The following is a 21,052-nucleotide window of genomic DNA, read 5'->3' on the forward strand; positions in this document are numbered from 1 at the left end:
AATAGAGCTATACATAGGCAAAATCCTAGAGAAAAACCAGGTTCAGTCTGCTTTCCAACAGACACTGGGAGACAAATTCACCTTTCAGCAGGACAATAACCTAAAACACATGACCAAATATACACTGGAGTTGCTTACCAAGACAACATTGAATGTTCCTGAGTGGCCGAGTTACAGTTGACTTAAATTATCTTGAAAAATTGATGGCAAGACTTGAAAAAGGATTAGCAATGATCAACAACCAAATTGACAGCTTGAAGAATAATTTTAAAAATGCAAGTATTGTACAATTCTGGTGTGCAAAGCTTTTAGACTTGCGCAGAAAGACTCAGATGTAAACACTGCTAAATATGATTCTAATATGTCTTGACTCAGGGGCATGAATACTTTTGTAAATGAGATATTTCTGTATTTAGTACATTTGCTAACATTTCTATAAACATGTTTCACTTTGAGGTATTGTGTGTAGATGGGTGAGCAACAACAAAAAAATGTAATCCATTTTAGATTCAGGCTCCAACACAAAATGTGTAATAAGTCAAGGGGTATGGATACTTTCTGAAGGCACTTAGTCGAATGTAGAAGTGAAACTAACAGACTTCCTTATAACCATCCCCAAACAACCCTGTCGTTTTCTGTGCTCTTGTTTATTAGTTCTTTATTACGACTCAACTCCTTCATAAATACACTAAGGTATAGCAGCTGGGGAACAGGAGGACACTAATTCCTAATTCCTTTATTTCATTTCACAACATTCAAGAAGAACAAAACATGAATTATCTGGAGTTAGGAGAGTCTTCCAGTTTAAATTGCCCAGCTGCTTCCTCAGAATGTTCATAAAGGAGTTGAGTCGTAATGACAGTTACACTGACAGACTACTGTATATGACTTACATCTTACATGGATTTTAAGAGTAAACATTGAAAAGGTCATTTAAAAGTAATTTTTATAATTTAACTAGGCAAGTCCGCTAATAACAAATTCAGATTTATTCATTTACAATGGTGGCCTACCAGGGAACAGTGGGTTAACCGTCTTGTTCTGGGACAGAACGACAGATTGTAACCTTGTCAGCTCGGGGATTCGATCCAGCAACTTTTCGGTTACTGGCCCAACACTCTAACCACTAGGCTACTTGCCGCCCCAAATTGGCTTTAACTGGCACACCCTACACGATTTTATCAGATCTTGACAAAACACTTCCAGTTTATACAGTTCTCCAAATTTAAAGAGCTTCATTGTCAATAGAAAACAGAAAAAAATGGACTATTTTAAATTTGTTCATTTTGTACATGAAACAATTACCCAAGATAAAGTAGTGGTGGTGGCACAGGAATATTGAAATGTTTGAAGATCAAATGAGAACTGAAAACAAGGCCTTCATTTCCCATTTTGAAGGGAATTGCATTAATTTAACCAAAATGTCCTTTATTGAAACAGAAGACGGTACATTGTGACCTAAAATAGTGACACTACAGACATGTGACTGACTAAAAAGTACACTTCGTCCAGCCTCTGCTCCAGTGTTAATTGCACTAAAGAATCCCTGTGGGAGAGGTGAGCATAATACATTTTTTTAAATCCTAAGAGGAAAACAGGATTTGAGAGAGCAGAGGACGAGTAACTTGCAGACACATTACAGTAGATGGAGAAAACTCAAACCTAACACAGGCAGGCAAACAACTAACAGAGTTTAAGGGTTTTGGTTAACATTAACACATTTTCATTCAGGAAGTGATTTAAAGTTCAAATCGTGATTTGAAAAAAACATTTTACAGCAAACAATGAAAAATGTCATTTCTTCCCCTGATCGGACTCCTCTTAACTTCGCATTACGAGTACAATTTGCATATGCCAATAACAATGAAACATTCAGTTTGTGGACTGTAGATTGTCAGCAAATAGTCAAAATATGACACATAGCAGGTTTACCAAACTAACACCAGGTAACAAATACAAAACATAGTTCTGAAAATGTGAGATTTTATCTGACTCAGTAAAAAGTGGGAAAGTGCACCAGAGAGTTCATAAGAAAATAGGATTTATTTAAAACTATGGCCAAGTATGACGTGGTACCCAGTCAAGTCTTGTGAAACAGATTGTGCTTTGGGACTATGATGACTATGCAGTAAATAATTTGTTTTATCAGCATACATACACACATAAAACATCATGGTTATTCACCTAAATGTAGGAGTTTCAAGCTAAAAAGAACTTCATGTATACTCAGCAAAAAAAGAAACGTCCCTCTGAGGACCACGTCCAAATTGACTTCACAGACCACTGTAAAGGGTTAAAAACACAGTTTCCCACCTGTGGAACGGTCGTTAAGACACTAACAGACGGTAGGCAATTAGGGTCAGTTATGAAAACTTAGGACACTAGAGGCCGTTCTACTGACTCTGAAAATCACCAAAAGAAAGATGCCCAGGGTCCCTGCTCATCTGTATTGAACGTGCCTTAGACATGCTGCAAGGAGGCATGAGGACTGCAGATGTGGCCAGGACAATAAATTGCAATGTTCGTACAGTGAGATGCCCAAGACAGCGCTACAGGGAGACAGGACGGACAGCTGATCGTCCTCACAGTGGCAGACTACGTGTAACAACACCTGCACAGGATTGGTACATCTGAACATCACACCTGCGGGACAGGTACAGGATGGCAACAACAACTGTCTGAGTTACACTAGGAACGCACAATCCCTCCATCAGTGTTCAGACTGTCCGTAATAGGCTGAGAGAGGCTGGACTTAGGGCTTGTAGGCCTGTTGTAAGGCAGGTCCTCACCAGACATCACCGGCAACAACGTTGTCTATGGGTACAAACCCACCGTCACTGGACCAGACAGGACTGGCAAATTGTGCTCTTCACTGACGAGTCACGGTTTTGTCTCACCAGGGGTGATGGTCGGATTGGCGTTTATTGTCGAAGGAATGAGCGTTACACCGAGGCCTGTACTATGGAGCGAGATCGAGGTGGAGGGTCCATCATGGTCTGGGGTGGTGTGTCACAGCATCATCGGACAGAGCTTGTAGGCAATCTCAACGCTGTGCGTTACAGGGAAGACATCCTCCTCCATCGTGGTACCCTTCCTGCAGGCTCATCCTGACATGATCCTCCAGCATGACAATGTCACCAGCCATACTGCTCGTTCTGTGCGTGATTTCCTGCAAGACAGGAATGTCAGTGTTCTGCCACGGCCAGCGAAGAGCCCGGATCTAAATCCCACTGAGCACGTCTGGGACCTGTTGGATCAGAGGGTGAGGGCTAGGGCCATTCCCCCCAGAAATGTCCAGGGAACTTGCAGGTGCCTTGGTGGAAGTGCAAGATAACATCTCACAGCAAGAACTGGCAAATCTGGTGCAGTCCATGAGGAGATGCACTGCAGTACTTAATGCAGCTGGTGGCCACACCAGATACTGACTGTTACTTTTGATTTTGACCCCCCTTTGTTCAGTGACCCATTATTCCATTTCTGTTAGTTACTTGTTCAGTTTATGTCTCAGTTGTTGAATCTTGTTATGTTTATACAAATATTTACACGTTAACTTTGCTGAAAATAAACGCAGTTGACAGTGAAGACGTTTTTTTTTTGCTGAGTTTATTTAACCATCTGAAAAACACTAATACAATGCCACTCAGTTCTCTGCGAGCAGTATTTGAGCATTGGGCCTAGGTACGCAGCAAATGTTTTCACCGTAGGGTAAAGTAAACAACTGTCAAGAAATGTGTGTGTGTTATATGACCAGGCATGAGTTGAAGTATACCATCTTTATTGTAAAAATGTTAAGTTCGTGTGTGTCCCCATCTGCATTACCTGTGTTGTCTGACCAGATCAGAGTTCAGATAAACCACAGTAGCTGTGATATCGTCTCTGTACATGCGTGCCAGGTCCTCAGGCAGAGCCAACATAGATGCCAGTTTCTCCTGGCAGAGCTCTCCATACTGCCCGGTGCCCAGGGCATGTCTGATGAGGTGTGTGGCAGCATTGGGGTCCAGGCTGGGCATGGCAAGGGCACGGCGTTTCCACAGCAGCTCTTGCATCTGGCCCAGGTTCAACTGTCTCTCAGTGGGGGAGACTGGAGCCTAGAGGGATGACGGTTTACAACAATAGAACTGATAATTGGATATATGCACCTGGACAAAAAACACCTGTAAGAAGTTTCTCCCTAAAGCCCTCACACACACCCTCTCATCCTTACCTGTAGATGAATCCCACTCAGGTGTTCACCCACCAGCCGAACCGCCTCCTCAGAGCTCATCTCGTCCCACAGCCCGTCAGAGCCCAGGATCAGGAAGCGGTCCTGCGGTCGGAGGCTGTGATAGGTCAGCTGCGGCGCCACGTCCAGGTAGGGCGGGCTCAGGTAGTTGGGCGGAGTGTACTGGTAGAGGTTAAGGAAGTCCAGTTCTATTCCAGACTCCAGGCTTTCTAGAACACTCTGCTGCAGCTCAAGGCTCCACTTGAACCTTACGTCTCCAAACGAACGCAGAGGCATCAGGATCTAGAGATCACGAGATGGAGAATTAGTCACACAGAATACATGCAGAGGTAACTATACTGTATGAGTCTGTCACCAGTGACCACCGTTTCTCTCTCCAGCGCAGCCTGGTCTTTCTTATGATATACAAATAAATCTACAGTATTTGATCGAACAACTATTATGTGATAGTGGTGGTGTGTTCTGACCCCCAGCAGCCTGTTGTCAGTGATCACAGTGTCCCTCTCCGAGGGGGGGTGCTGGGCTCGGAGCCTCTCCAGCTCAGCCTCGTTTTGTGCGTTGTGGTCCTGGGACAGAGGTAAGGCGCTCCACGACCCGTCCTCCTCCTGCACCCCCAGCACTGCACGGCAGTCACCTAAGTTTACGCCACACAATAGAAAATAACTTGTGTTCAAAGAAGAAAATAATAGCATAGTATTTTAATGTTCATTTGTTGTGAACGGGGAGTAATTTAAGAGTGTCATTGTCACAGAGTTATTATGATACAATCCCATTATAGATAGCTTACAAAACATTAAGAACACCTTCCTAATATTGAGTTGCACTCCCCTTTGCCCTCAGAACAGCCAGAATTGGTCGGGGCATGGACTCTATAAGCTGTCGAAAGCGTTCCACAGGGATGCTGGCCCATGTTGACTCCAAAGCTTCCCACAGTTTTATCAAGTTGGCTGTATGTCCTTTGGGTGGTGGACCATTCTTGCTCAACAGTTTCCCGTGTGTATTGTGATAAACCCAGTTGCAGATCTTGACACCCTCAAAAAGGTGCGCCGGGCACCTACTAGCATACCCTGTTCAAAAGCAAAAATCTTTACTCTTGCCCATTCACCCTCAAAGATGCACACAATCCATGTCTCTAGGCTTATCCTTCTTTAACCTGTCTCCTCCCCTTCATCTACACTAACTGAAATGTATTTAACAGGTGACATCAATAAGAATGTTCCTGTTCCCAAGAAAGCTACGGTAACTGAGCTAACTACCACTCACTTCCGTCATCATGAAGTGCTTTGAGAGACTAGTCAAGGACCATATCACCTCCACCCTACCTGACACCCTAGACCCACTCCAATTTGCTTACCGCCCCAATAATTCCACAGACGATGCAATCGCAACCACACTGCCCTAACCCATCTGGACAAGAGAAATACCTACAGTGGGGCAAAAAAGTATTTAGTCAGCCACCAATTGTGCAAGTTCTCCCACTTAAAAAGATGAGAGAGGCCTGTAATTTTCATCATAGGTACACTTCAACTATGACAAAAAAAATCCAGAAAATCACATTGTAGGATTTTTAATGAATTTATTTGCAAATTATGGTGGAAAATAAGTATTTGGTCAATAACAAAAGTTTCTCAATACTTTGTTATATACCCTTTGTTGGCAATGACAGAGGTCAAACGTTTTCTGTAAGTCTTCACAAGGTTTTCACACTGTTGCTGGTATTTTTGCCCATTCCTCCATGCAGATCTCCTCTAGAGCAGTGATGTTTTGGGGCTGTTGCTGGGCAACACGGACTTTCAACTCCCTCCAAAGATTTTCTATGGGGTTGAGATCTGGAGACTGGCTAGGCCACTCCAGGACCTTGAAATGCTTCTTACGAAGCCACTCCTTCGTGTGTTTGGGATCATTGTCATGCTGAAAGACCCAGCCACGTTTCATCTTCAATGGCCTTGCTGATGGAATGAGGTTTTCACTCAAAATCTCACGATACATGGCCCCATACATTCTTTCCTTTACACGGATCAGTCGTCCTGGTCCCTTTGCAGAAAAACAGCCCCAAAGCATGATGTTTCCACCCCCATGCTTCACAGTAGGTATGGTGTTCTTTGGATGCAACTCAGCATTCTTTGTCATCCAAACACGACGAGTTGAGTTTTTACCAAAAAGTTATATTTTGGTTTCATCTGACCATATGACATTCTCCCAATCTTCTTCTGGATCATCCAAAAGCTCTCTAGCAAACGTCAGACAGGCCTGGACATGTACTGGCTTAAGCAGGGGGACACGTCTGGCACTGCAGGATTTGAGTCCCTGGCGGCGTAGTGTGTTACTGATGGTAGGCTTTCTTAATTTGGTCCCAGCTCTTTGCAGGTCATTCACTAGGTCCCCCCGTGTGGTTCTGGGATTTTTGCTCACCGTTCTTGTGATCATTTTGACCCCACGGGGTGAGATCTTGCGTGGATCCCCAGATCGAGGGAGATTACCAGTGGTCTTGTATGTCTTGCATTTCCTAATAATTGCTCCCACAGTTGATTTCTTCAAACCAAGCTGCCTACCTATTGCAGATTCAGTCTTCCCAGCCTGGTGCAGGTCTACAATTTAGTTTCTGGTGTCCTTTGACAGATCTTTGGTCTTGGCCATAGTGGAGTTTGGAGTGTGACTGTTTGAGGTTGTGGACAGGTGTCTTTTATATTGATAGCAAGTTCAAACAGGTGCCATTAATACAGGTAACAAGTGGAGGACAGAGGAGCCTCTTAAAGAAGAAGTTACAGGTCTGTGAGAGCCAGAAATCTTGCTTGTTTGTAGGTGACCAAATACTTATTTCCCACCATAATTTGCAAAGAAATTCATTAAAAATCCTACAATGTTATTCTCTGGATTTTTTTCTTCTCATTTTGTCTGTCATAGTTGAAATGTACCTATGATGAAAATTACAGGCCTCTCATCTTTTTAAGTGGGAGAACTTGCACAATTGGTGGCTGACTAAATACTTTTTTGCCCCACTGTATGTGAGAATGCTGTTCATTGATTACACCTCAGCATTTAACACCAGTAGTACCCTCCAAACTCTTCATCAAGCTCGAGACCCTGGGTCTCAAACCCCACCCTGTGCAACTGGGTACTGCACTTCCTGACCCCCCCAGGTGGTGAGGGTCGGTAACAACATCTCCACCCCGCTGATCCTCAACACTGGGGCCCCATACTTGATTCCAACCTCTTTTAAAAAGCATGTGAAGAAGGTAATTCCAATAACCAAATTCAACCTAGCTAATTTCCGATTTATACGAAATTGTTTTACTACAGAGATAGCAAAACTGTACTTCAAATCTATGATACTCCCCCACTTAACATACTGCTTGACTAGTTGGGCCCAAGCTTGCTGTACAACATTGCTACAAACAGGCTCTCAAAGTGCTTGATAGGAAGCCCAATAGCCATCACTGTTACATCCTCAGAAAGCATGAGTTCCTGAGTTGGAAAATCTTGTGCAATACACCGATGCAGGTCAAGATGCAGTAGATGATATGGAGTAGAGTATATACCCTACATTACTCATCTCATAAATGTATATACTCTACTCTATCATCTACTGCATCTTGCCATCTTTATGTAATACATGTATCACTAGCCATTTTAAACTATGCCACTTTATATTTATATACCCTACATTACTCATCTCATATGTACATACTGTACTCTATACCATCTACTGCATCTTGCCTATGCTGTTCTGTACCATCACTCATTCATATATCTTCATGTACATATTCTTTATCCCTTTACACTTGTGTGTATTAAGGTAGTAGTTTTGGAATTGTTAGGTTAGATTACTCGTTGGTTATTACTGCATTGTTGGAACTAGAAGCACAAGCATTTCGCTACACTCGCATTAACATCTGCTAACCATGTGTATGTGACAAATAACATTTGATTTGAATAAGGGATCATAGCTTTCACCTGGTCAGTCCATGTCATGGAAAGAGGTGTTCTTAAATGTTTTGTACACTCAGCGTATATCCCACCCTACCTGCATTCGCCACATGGATCCCCTCAGTGCCCACGTGGGCAACACAGGCTGTGGAGCCAGCAAACGCCACCTAGTGGGATGTGTTAAACACAACAGAGAAAGTCAGGGGAGAATTGCCACCAATCCATTGCCACAATAAGTTAAAGACCCAGGCAATAGCATTGCTGATTTAGGTGAGAAAATCTGAAATTCCTGATTAATCTTGAATGAGGTGGACAGCACACACTCACACCTGTATGGCAGTACTCCTTATCAGGTCGCTAGAGTGTGGGACCTGGGCCTCCAGAGAGATGTCTGTGTCCAGACGCTTAAAGGCATAATACAGAGCATCAGGGGGACTGGGAGGGAGGCAAGGAGGATAGAGGGTTGGAGAGACGTATAAGAACCAGAAGACAAAAACAGTTGGTTAACAACACTAATCAGAGAGATGAGTCAGGCCCACACCTCATGCCATGCTCATTGTCTCACAACGTCCACACACAGCCCCACCTCATTCCGTCGCCGTGCTCCTCGCTGTCCAGAAGCTCCTGCCAGAAGACCCGGAGGTGTTCTACATAGAGCGAGGCTGACTCTCTGTAGTTGTAGTCTCCGTGGTTTTTGTACCACTGTAGGATAGGAGGGACAGGCCTGCTCTGCTCCATGCAGTGTTCCAGCTCCTCCAGTCCTCTCTGGGACATCATGGCCACCGCCACATAGTACAGCAGACGCTCACTGACCGCCTGGGCACACGCCCAGCCACCATGACCATCAAATACCCCGAACAGCATGCCCTTAGTCTGGGGAACAGAGACTGTCAATTATCCTGGATAACATTCCCTTAGTCTGGGGGAGAGAGAGAGGGAGGAACTGGGGGAGCATGTTAGACATTCTCCTGCTTGTTTGTAACTAGCAACACACACACCTGTAGGCAGGTGGCTGCGCTGCGGCGGTCCTCGTTGGGGGTGTTAGCTGCCAACTGGTTGCTTTCAAACTTCCTCACAGCACTGAGACCCCGGCCATCAAACTCAGGGATGCTCACTGCCTGGGTTAGACAGAACAATAGGGTGTATTTAAATAACTGGAGAATAAATGATGCCTAAAACATGTTGGTTAGGGGTGGTGAGCCATGCACCCTGGTGCAGACAGGGTGTGAATGCAGACCATATACAAAAATCACTCCATAGAAAAATACTAGACTGTACTAGATAACTAGATCAACAACCTTCATTAGACAAAGGCATTCTCCTGCTTGATGGCTTATATCAAGGGTTTTCGGTCCTGAGAAAGCCCAGCCCAATGCCATCACACCTGATTCAACTACCCAAGGGCAGTAATGATAGGTTAAAACAGGTGCAATATTGTTGGGATGGAACGAAAATGTGCATCCTGAAGTGGCCCACATACAGATGGGAAATGAACACCCCTGCTTTATATGATTACGTAGTGATTATTATAATAGGTGCTACCTGCTCGTTGGCTCGCAGGATGCTGCTGATCTGGACACGGCTCAGCTGAAAGTCCAGGTCCTGACGGGTGGAGAGGAAGCGCATGGTGGCCCCAGAGCTACACCTAGCACCAGACACAGAGCACCCCCAGGAGGAGAGGCAGGCTCGCTGGGTCAGACTGGGCCACTGAGAGGGGGAGGGGCAGGAGAGTATGGAGGAGTAGAGGGCATGATGGCCAAAAAAGAAAGACAGGAAAAGGAATGGATAGATATAATGACAGGCCAGCATTTACATTGATAGTGCAAGCGTTCGCTCCCTCCAAGGGCTGCAATCCAAGTCATCCATTAATGTTATTTAGTCTACTTGCTGAGTGCAAACACCTGCTTTCGCAGACAATTGCCCTAAACCAGTCACTGATTGAACGCTTTGGTGTTTCTGATCTCTCAGACAGCACCTACCTGGGGAGAGAGGGGGCTGAGGGTGCTGCTTGCAGCTCGCAGAAGTATGCGGCCACACACATGGCTAGACATCCGAAGGCTTGAGTATGAGAGGCTCTGCTGTGCCTCAGACCTAGAAAACAGCGGCTAATCAATAAAATATCTGCAATTATCACCTGCACACCTGACTAAGCTTATCAGTATTGGGAGTGGAAATAGCTAGCTACTGTAACGTTTGTCGTTCAAGTAGAGCGCGGACACAAGATGCAAGCACTAACGTTATAGCACATGTTTGGTGCAGCTAGCGCTAAATTGGCTATATATGTAGATTTAATGTGGAAACAAATTCAGGTAACGTTAGCTAGCTAGCTAAAATATAAACAGAATACAGTAACGTAACCTGCTAGCCTACATCAGATCGTGCTCATTAGTGCACACTGTAGCAACGTTATGCAACGTAGCTAGCTAACGTTACGTACACCGTTTAGGTTAACTTTAACAGTTAATGCTACGGTGTGCTTTGATGAATACGACCAAACAGACTGCCGGTGTTAGCTAGCCACCACTGATATACGCAGAATAGCTGGCGAAGTTGTCCACCGAATGCTTTGCAAGCGATACTTAGATAGCGATATTTATCGGACGTATAATAATGAATCAGGTATCTAACGAGTGAAGAAGTGTAAATCAAACCATTCTCAGATCGACTGCTGCGGTGTGTGCCAGCTGCCCAAAAGAACAAGACAGGTAAGCTACTGCTTGCCTGTCATCGACACCTTCTTCTTTGAGATTGGGGGTTGACGGCTCGCATCCAATTTTAAAGGTGCATACACTGCCAACTACTGTACTGGAGTGTGAGGCCAGTCACGTCATACCTACATTTAATTATCTTCAGTCCTGTTCCTCTAAGAAAGTGAAATAGAGCCCTAGATACCACTTCTAAACCATACAGTTCACAAAATATCAACACATGTTCCACCATTTCCTCCACTGAACACTCATCACACAGACCTGTTTCATGTCGCTCTATCATCCACAATGTGGCATTCAAACCTGTATGCCCATACCTTGGTCTGCTCCACACAACATCCTCTCTCCTACATCCCATACTCCCCACCTCTTCCTCAACTGACCGGTGCACATGATAAAATTGCCTTCCCTTACTACTAGAATCCCACTACCTTTACCAAAGAACGAGCCCTTTTGCCCAGATCAAGGACCTGAATATCTCAAATCAAATCAAATTGTATTTGTCACACGCGCCGAATAGAACAGGTGTTACCGTGAAATGTGTACTTACAAGCCCTTAACCAACAATGCAGTTCAAGAAATAGAGTTAAGAAAATATTTACTAAATAAAAAAAATCTTAAAGTAACACAAGAAAGTTACATAACAATAACAAGGCTATATACAGGGGGTACCGGTACCGAGTCAATGTGGGGGGTACAGGTTAAAGGTCGGGATAATTTGTAATGTGACTCTGCATAGATAATAAACAGCGAGTAGCAGACGTGTAAATAGTCCGGATGGCCATTTGATTAATTGTTCAGCAGTCTTATGGCTTGGGGGTAGAAGCTGTTATTAAGGAGCCTTTTGGTCCTAGACTTTGCACTCCGGTACCGCTTGCCATGCGGTAGCAGGGAGAACAGTCTATGACACCGCCAAGTATATAGGTCCTGGATGTTAGGAAGCGTGGCCACAGTGATGTACTGGGCCATACACACTACCCTCTGTAGCGCCTTTCGGTCAGATACTGAGCAGTTGCCTGTTCGGCCCTCATTAACTCACACAGCTTATTGCATCTTCCTCATCACATATTTCACATTCCCACCTCTCTTCCATACAGCCACATCATCAGCATACAAGGCCACACCCACTCCTTGTCCTGCCTATTATGTCATCTACAGCAGTGGTTCTCAACTGGTTTTGCCTGGGGACCCAAATTTGACAATGACAATTGAGTCGCGACCCAACATTATGGACTGTCGATGATTACATTTTATAATGTTGTGTTGCAGCTACCTTCTTGGGAAGGCTTCACTTGCAAAATAGACTGTCTCAATTATGGTATTAAAGAAAGTCATTACACAGCCATATTAACTGAGCAAACTTTTATTATCAGTTGAAGAGAATAGGCCATTTAATTAGGTGACCAGTTCAGGAGTGGGTGTAAGAAATGATCAGACTCAGAACATGACATCATAAACAGTCCAATAATGTTAATGAACAGTAACACATTGTTTAAAATAGAAAAAACAGCAATCAGCAGAAATTCTTAATCATCAATTACAATGTCAATAGTTTCACAACCTTACATTTTTTTAACCAGTTCAATAAAATGTCATATGCATGTCAGAATGAATTAACAATAATAATTAAAATAGTGAATCATAACTTTAGTTTTCAGCCACTTTAACACAGATAGGTAGTGCTGAACGGTAGCCTGATTCTGATTTCATGACAGGCGAGAACAGGATACTATCCCATTACGCTGCACCAGAACTTTGGTGGTGTCATTTCCTGGAAGTGCATGCTCAGTCCGCGATCAAATGACAGCTCCACCATCAGATTTTCTTTGTTGCTTGGCAACGTGACGCTTCCCATATCCAGTCGTCTTGTCTCTTGTTCTCCTCCGGGAAGTAGTCGCACCCTGCAACCCCACAAATGGTTTGTGGGTGAGGTAATAAATACTAGACATAACATGACAATAAGCATTTTTCAATCACAATTCTAAACATATCATGTAAAAATAAATGTCATACAGTATGAAGGATGAACATAGAAGTACATTAAATGTGCACCTAACCAAGGGGGGGGGGGGAGATATACTGTTACAGATACAGGTATCCTGTGTGTGTGTATCCTGTGTGTGCATTTCTTTTCTCTCCTCCTCACAGGTGGCAATCATCATTCCCCAATCAGTCATCAATCAGTCGCTAATCAGAAGACACACCTCCTGTTTCCATTACCCTATCACATTCCCTTGGTTTAAAAATCCTGTCTGTTTGCTTCAGAGTGCAACCTCTTGGTAGTGCTCTGGTTTTGCAACGACATGACAACACCTGTGAGTAGTGGTTTTTTGCTATGATGTTTGGAAAAGGGGGTACTAAGACAAGTCGCCCACAGTACCCGTAGGACTACTTTGTCTGAAAACACTGAACTGGGCGGACCACCCACTGTATTTTAGGTTAGTTAGCTGTATAGTAGTAGTCTAGCTTAGGGGTGTTTTTGGATATTGGTTTCTTTCCTTGGGTCCAGTTTTCACAATTCCTGACATTTAATCCTAGTAAAAATTCCCCGTCTTAGGTCATTTAGGATCACCTCTTTATTTTAAGAATGTGACATGTCAGAGTGATTTCTTTCATCACATTCTGAGTGGGTCAGAAGTTTACATACACTCAATTAGTATTTGGTAGCGTTGCCTTTAAATTGTTCAACTCGGGTCAAATGTTTCTAGTAGCCTTCCACAAGCTTCCTACAATAAGTTGGGTGAATTTTGGCCCAGGTTTGTGAGTCAGGTTTGTAAGCCTCCTTGCTTGTACACATGTTTTCAGTTCTTCCCACATTTTGTGATGGCCACTCCAATACCTTGACTTTGTTGCCACAACTTTGGAAGTGTGCTTGGGGTCATTGTCCCTTTAGAAGACTCATTTACGACCAAGCTTTAACTTCCTGACTCATGTCTTGATGTTGCTTCAATATAGCCACATTGTTTTCCATTCTCATGATGCCATCTATTTTGAAGTGCACCAGTCCCTCTTGTAGCAAAGCACCCCCACAACATGATGCTGCCACTGCCGTGCGTCACGGTTGGGATGGTGTTCTTTGGCTTGCAAGCCTCTCCCTTTTTCCTCCAAACATAACGATGGTCATTATGGCCAAACAGTTCTATTTTTGCTTCATCAGACCAGAGGACATTTCTAGAAAAAGTACTGTCTTTGTCCCCATGTGCAGTTGCAAACTGTAGTCTGGCTTTTTTTTTATGGCTGTTTTTGGGCACTGGCTTTTTCCTTGCTGAGTGGCCTTTCAGGTCGATATACGACTCGTTTTACTATGGATATAGATACTTTTGTACCTGTTTCCTCCAGCTTCAAGGTCCTTTGCTGTTCTGTGATAAGATTTGCACTTTTTGCACAATTACATTAATCTCTAGGTGACATAACGTCTACTTCCTGAGCGGTATGACTGCTGTGTACAGATGGATGTGGTACCTTCAGGCATTTAAAAAATTAACTAGACTTGTGGAGGTCTACAATTTGAGGTCTTGGCAGATTTCTTGATTTTCCCATGTCATGCAAAGAGGCATTGCGTTTGAAGGTAGGCCTTGAAATACATCCACAGGTACACCTCCAATTGACTCAAATGATGTCAACTAACCTATTAGAAGCTTCTAAAGCCATGACAATTCTGACATTTTCCATGCTGTTTAAAGGCAGTGAACTTAGTATGTAAAACCCACTGGAAATGTCATACAGTGAATTAAGTGAAATGATCTAAACAATTGTTGGAAAAATGACTTATGCACAAAGTAGACTTGCCAAAACTATAGTTTGTTAACAAGAAATATGGAGTGGTTGAAAAATGAGTGACTCCAACCTAAGTGTATGTAAACTTCTGACTTCAACTGTAGCTGAAAAGTGTCTGTGTAAACTGTATGTGGGAATGTCTTATGTCCATCCTACATGTAGTGTTGGTACATGGAATATTCATCAACTGCATAAAACAAATTGCTATGGCAAATAGAAGTGTTATGTTTAGCAACTGTTATGAATCCCTTTGGCCCGACAGTCTGTGGGGGGGTGGTAACGAGACTCGTAATAACTCACGCAAATAAGTGAAAACGTAACTGTGAGAACAAATAACCACAACTTAAATCTTCCGTCAAACTCAGGGTTTATTAATACACACAGTAATGGGGGGCAGGAAAATGGGCTGAGCTGGACCCAAGGAAAGAAACCATAAGCATTCAAAAACACCCCTAAGCTAGACTAGCCTATTTCAACCACAGCTAACCAAAAATAGTGGGTGGTCCGCCCAGTTCTAACTAGTGTGTTTAACAAAGTTTACCTACGGGTAGTGTATGCCAATGGGTGACCTGTCTGGTTACCCCCTTTTCCCACCATCAAACAAACACTCAAACACCATAACCAAAAACAATACTCACACATGGGGACAAAGTGACATGTATCCTAAACCACACGAGATCTACAAACATATGGCATTTACAAAGATTGCTCCAGAGAGAACAACTGACAGGGTTTTTAAACCAAGGGAAAGGAACTGTGATTGGGTAGGAGGAAAAGAAGCAGGTGTCTTCTGATTAGGGAATGATTGCCATCTGTGAGTAGGGGGAGAGGGAGAGAAAAGAAATACACAGAATACTTGTATCCGTAACAACTAACATTTTCAGATCATATTTTGACAAAACACATTGGTGCTTACAATGAATTCTCTATTGTCATGGACTTGGTGGTCTTTGTGATATGACTTTAAGCACGTTCTGATAACTGTCACTTAATATTTTTTTCTTAGTCTACAAACACCCTACATTTATTCACTCTGTGATAGCGTTGGATCCTAAATGTTAATTTTATTGTCATCCTGTAAATGGTTCAGTGCCTCTGATTTGGCTGTGTAGAATGGGGATTAAAGGAAATTACCACTACTAGATTATGCTGATAAGGAAAAGAGCATACAGTTTTGGCCTGTGTATTCATTTGCCTATAACTAATCAGAATTCCATTATGTTTACCTAAAGAAAATACTTCAAAATGAAGATCCTGCCATGGACAAGATTGGGTGGACATAAAATGGAAAGGAGGGGAAATAACTCACACCATGCAGCAGGACAACTTCAGCTGTGGGGTCTTTAGTTATATTTTCAATAATGAATGGTTAGCTGTTATGTGACAATTTAGATCAAACTATTTTCTTTTTTGGTGTAGATGGCCAAGGAAGTTGCACAGAACTTCCCTAACATCCCCTCCCAAATGGATATAGAACCTTCACAAAAACACAGAAGCTGTGAAAAGAAATGGCTGAGGATATACTAAAAATGCCTGGTATGTAATGAAATTGAATTCAAAGTAAATGTAAATTATTTTTATGTAGTTCATGCCTATGATTTCAGAGTTCAACAAAGGCAACAACTGCTCCATGTGTGCCATTGATAAAGTACCTGGCTGTTGCCCAAAGACTGACTGGGTTAGTAACTTTATTTAACATGTTTATAATCTTTTGATAACAGACAGCATGTAAGACAATTTATGATAACACAATGGATGGCTAATTTGTCATACTGCATTGACATTTGATATGATTTGTAACGTGTTACGCTTTGTTCTGTTTTAGATTGAATGTTTTGCATGCCAACGGTGGTTCCATGTGCTGTACCTAGGGATGAATACAAATGAGTTCAATAGGTGTGAAGAACACAAACTGGAAGTGATGTCTTTGTTTAAAATGTATGCTATACCCCATCCACACTGAAGAGGCTCTGAAATGTACATCAACCAGGGATAAAGAGGAAGTTAACACTGAAATGTTTTGTACTTATTTGACGTAAAGTCTGACATTTTGGAAAATATTAAAGGTCTACAACTAGTCAATATTCAATTTTAATTGATTATCTGGCCACTATTGTGGTTACATGTTCAGTATATGTATTGCCTGAACCCACTACAGCCTACCTTACTGGCTGTGCAGTTCACTCTCCATCCCTGCTTTGGACAATTAATAACATGACTCTTATACTTTGCCCTTTTCCTTTATGGTTGATATTAACGATGAAGGGAGATATTCTCTTTCTGTCCTATTGTGTACCACTGTTAAATACTGTGGCAAAATAAAGACTTAAGGAAAGGGAAAATAAAACTACCAATTTATTACAGATAAATATGAAAGAAAAGGGTAAATACAACACTGGATTGAAGCCCCTAATTGTCAAACTATTAATGTACAACAATATAGAAGATACAAAACTAGAGGTTATGCAGTATGGGTATATATATATATCCACTGCACACTTAGGTGTGTAATTGACATGACCAAGGAGCTATTGAAATTCTAGTTTGAAAAATAAATGTAAAATCGTGTGAGATGAAAAAAGACAAAGGGTGGGCAATATGTAGACCCACTGAGTGTACATTCTGAACCTTGTTTGAGGTCAGTAGGTCACATAACCAAGGAGATATTGGAATGTAAAATCACCTGAGATGAAGTGTCAAGGGTTGGCAGTATAGAAGGGTAGTCAGTGGACATTCTGAACCTTGGTTGAGGTTACATGACCAAGAAGCTATTTGAATGTTAAAAGTCTGCACCCAATACAGCTAGCCTTCAACATATTCTTATAGCCTACATATTCTTACCTCTGATTTCTATCATTGTGTCCATTTTCTGTTTTAGAAAGATTTTCACATGAAACAATAGATGGTATCATCATAAAACAATATCAATTTAGATCATACAAGGGACAACTTACCTTAAATTGAAAATATAATTTGTCAGTGGTTGCTTGTGAGCGCTGAGGGAACTTTATGCACTTGGCCAGATGACTTTGCATCTTTGCATTCTTCACATGATTTGGCACAGTATTTGCAAATGTACACAGCATTTCCTTCTACATTGGCTGCAGTGAAATGTCTCCACACATATGGTGCCAATTGCATTTTCCTGATAAGATTTGTGGGCTTTTTAAACAAAACAAATACATTCCATGTACAGATAACTAGGTAAGCAGTTAGATTAAACAACTCCTCTGTAAAATAAATGTTTTAAAATGAAACATGTCTGGAAACAGGTGAATTAACACTCTTCAGTTAGGCTCAAGCAAGCTAAAACCCACATTGTAGCAAAAACTAACTAGCAGAAATTAACAAGTTAAATTGTTTAAACACACTTTGCTGTAGGCTACTATTTAACAAAAAAATAATGTATTTCATATAAGATATTCCCACCCAGTATTGTAATCAAAACTTACCAGAAAGCATGTAGTCCTTGGCTCAGACAGTATAGTAGTGTGTGTGCTCAATAGCATCTCATTAATGTGCAAGATTTTGAATCAGCTGTACATGTGATGGAAGAGCACATGTGAAGGGAGAATGTACTGTACATGCAGAGGGTTGCAATTCCATTGAATTGGGGATACTTTAACCAAAATATGCCAAAAGACCTAGAATTAATTGCCTAGTGTATCCCACAAAAAAAGGGTTACTGTTATAAGCTAACTTTTTTTGATTTTAAGCAAAACTCCCCAAATTCCAGGGCTTAACTTCCCATGGAAAAGGTCTGGGAAAATTCCTGAAATTTACTGGAACATTTCCGACCCTTTGCAACCCTAGATGCAGCCATTATTTACTATTTTGCGTGTAGGGTTACTATACGTAACTTTAACCCATTTTATAAGAGATTCTCCAAAATTGAAATATTACAGGCATTTATATATAAACTCCAGTCGTACTTTATCAAAAGCCTTTTCAAAGAATCCTATGAAAATCAGGCCTGGTTTCCCAGACATTTCAGTGTTCTATTGTTTCCAGTACTTGTCTTATTATCTCCAATGTATCGTCCATGTAAAAAAAAAAAACTGTCTGATTAGGAGGAATAATATCTGACAATCTTTTTAATTCTATGCGCTAAGTATTTAGCTGGAAATTTAGCATCACAACACTGAAGTGTAAGAGGCCTCCAATTTTTTTAATGGACTGGATCTTTATATGTACCACTTGGATCCTGTTTCAGTAATAATGAAATCAGACCTTGTTGAGTGTACAATAATCTACCATTTTTATAGGAGTGGTTAGAACATGCTAATAACGGTCCTCTGAGTATATAAAAAAAGTTTGGTATACCTCCACTGGTATGCCATCCAGCCCTGGAGTTGTCCCAGATTTAAAGGCTTTAATTGCATCAAGAAGTTCCTTCTTTGTAATTTGGCCGTCACATGAGTCTTTCTGTACAGATGTTAATTTTACATTATTAATACGGGGGGATTATACAATTAGCTTCGGTTAGTGGAGATGGAGGAGACTGACACGAAAACATATTCTTAAAGTACTTTACTTTCTCTTTCAAAATATTGTTTGGTGAATCATGAGTGACTCCATTTGTAACAAATTTCTGTAAAAAAAAATGTTGGTAGCATTTCTATGTTGAAGATTGAAAAATAATTTGGTGCGTTTCCCCCAATATTCCATCCAGTTCACTTTATTTAAAAAAATATATTACACTGGATCTTTCTTGAATAAGTTCCGCACATTTAAAAGTGGCCCATACAATAAGGGGATCTCCTATGTTATGTCGGAAAAAGTCAGTTATAAATGATTCTGTCCTAGTTAAAAACAAGTTATCACCCAGTAGGCTTTGATCAAATTTCCAATATCCTCGCCTACATGTAAATTCTGTAAGAGTAATATATATATGCCAATTATGTGATGATCCGACTGCATTCTGTCCCCTATCAACACTTTTTAAACTTTTGGTGCCAGAGAGAATGACATAAGAAAGTAATCAAGACGACTAGCTTGATAAAGCCTCCGCCATGTTTATCTAACTAGGTCAGGGTATTTAAGCCTCCATATATCCACTAATTCCAATATGTCAATGACATTCATGATTTCTTTAAGTGCCTGGAGTACTTATACTTTGCTTGAAAAATAATAATAAAAATGTATTAAATAAATACCCTACCATCTAACACTACACTCACTATTTTCAAAATGATATACAGAATTTAACACCATCCTACTCCACTAATTAAATGTATTTATTCCTGCCTCATGCCATCATCCTGAAAGGATGGGACATCACCACTTAACACACCCTGTAACTCTTCTGATGTCAAGTCTCGCACACCCAAATACCACCACAACCTCACTTTTCTGAGACTTCAGATCCATCCCTGCAGTACAATTGATAAGCATTGCTATAAATGCTAAAAATCCAATCTTACTGAAACTTATTTCACTTTTTAGCCTATCCCTCTGTAATGGTACAGCTCTACTACTCCTCCCCCTTAACCCATCTTCCTCTACTTTCTTTACTGCATCAGCGTATGACAACTTCTGCTCTACTCTAACCCTGGAAACCTCAACCTGCCTCTCTCGCACCAGACATTTCTGATCCCCAGCTCCACGGGCATCCCTACAATTAACACATTCCACTACTTTCCTCAATACTAAACATCCCTTTGTCTCATGCCTTTCTGCACATTTCTCACACCTTGGACCCTCCCTCCTACACACTGCTGCCACATGCCCATAAGCTTGACACCTGTAACATCGTAATGTATTCGGCACATACGCTCGTACAGGATAACTTATATATTCTAACTTCACTTCGTCAGGCAAAGACTCAACTTCAAAACTCAAAAGAACAGACAATGACTCTTCTGTTTCCCGACTCTCTCCACCCTGTCTGCGTCGCATCAATTGACGAGCATCACATACACCGGGAATCTTTGCCCTCAGCTGGTCAACTTTTATATCTACTGCTACCCCAGTTATCACTTTTCTTGAGAATGAAACAATTAACTTTTTTAGTTTTACTTCGAGCGCATTCTTACTCTGCCCAACAGAATCACAAACAATTATCACTAGATCACTTCTGGTTACCCTCACCGATTCCACATGACCCAACTCTTTTTTCACCCACTGTGAAACCACAAATAGATCAGCCATAAGGCAAGAGTCCCCTTTTTCCATAAACCTCGCTCCTACTGTCACAGACTCTTCTTTATCCTGATCCTCAGTGCACACTTCACCCTCATTCACTTCCATTTCTCCTCCTGTCTTTAGCTCCCTCTGCTTACACTTTCTTCCCTTCACTTTCTTCCCTTCTTTGACAAACCATCTCCCTTTTTTCAACCATTCTTATCTGACTCAAGCTCACCCTCTTCTTCCCTCTCTCTTATACCTTCTCTCCCTCTCCATTTCCCTCCATTCCTCC

The 21,052-nt window shown here is 41.8% G+C and overlaps 1 protein-coding gene across 1 annotated transcript; it reads right to left on the reverse strand.

The window, feature by feature from the left end:
* Nucleotides 1-3,556: 3,556 nt before the first annotated feature.
* On the reverse strand, nucleotides 3,557-10,933 carry pdp2 (putative pyruvate dehydrogenase phosphatase isoenzyme 2). The gene is made up of 10 exons (XM_024413531.2): nucleotides 10,801-10,933; nucleotides 10,129-10,240; nucleotides 9,692-9,856; nucleotides 9,148-9,267; nucleotides 8,736-9,022; nucleotides 8,479-8,584; nucleotides 8,247-8,316; nucleotides 4,690-4,856; nucleotides 4,205-4,504; nucleotides 3,557-4,088 (listed from the first exon to the last, which is right to left on the reverse strand). Exons 2-10 carry the CDS (start codon nucleotides 10,198-10,200, stop codon nucleotides 3,816-3,818), a joined length of 1,560 nt encoding a protein of 519 aa, XP_024269299.1. The 5' UTR covers nucleotides 10,201-10,240; nucleotides 10,801-10,933; the 3' UTR covers nucleotides 3,557-3,815.
* Between the last annotated feature and the right edge of the window lie 10,119 nt (nucleotides 10,934-21,052).

Source organism: Oncorhynchus tshawytscha, linkage group LG06, assembly GCF_018296145.1.
Source record: "Oncorhynchus tshawytscha isolate Ot180627B linkage group LG06, Otsh_v2.0, whole genome shotgun sequence".
Lineage (NCBI taxonomy): Eukaryota > Metazoa > Chordata > Actinopteri > Salmoniformes > Salmonidae > Oncorhynchus > Oncorhynchus tshawytscha.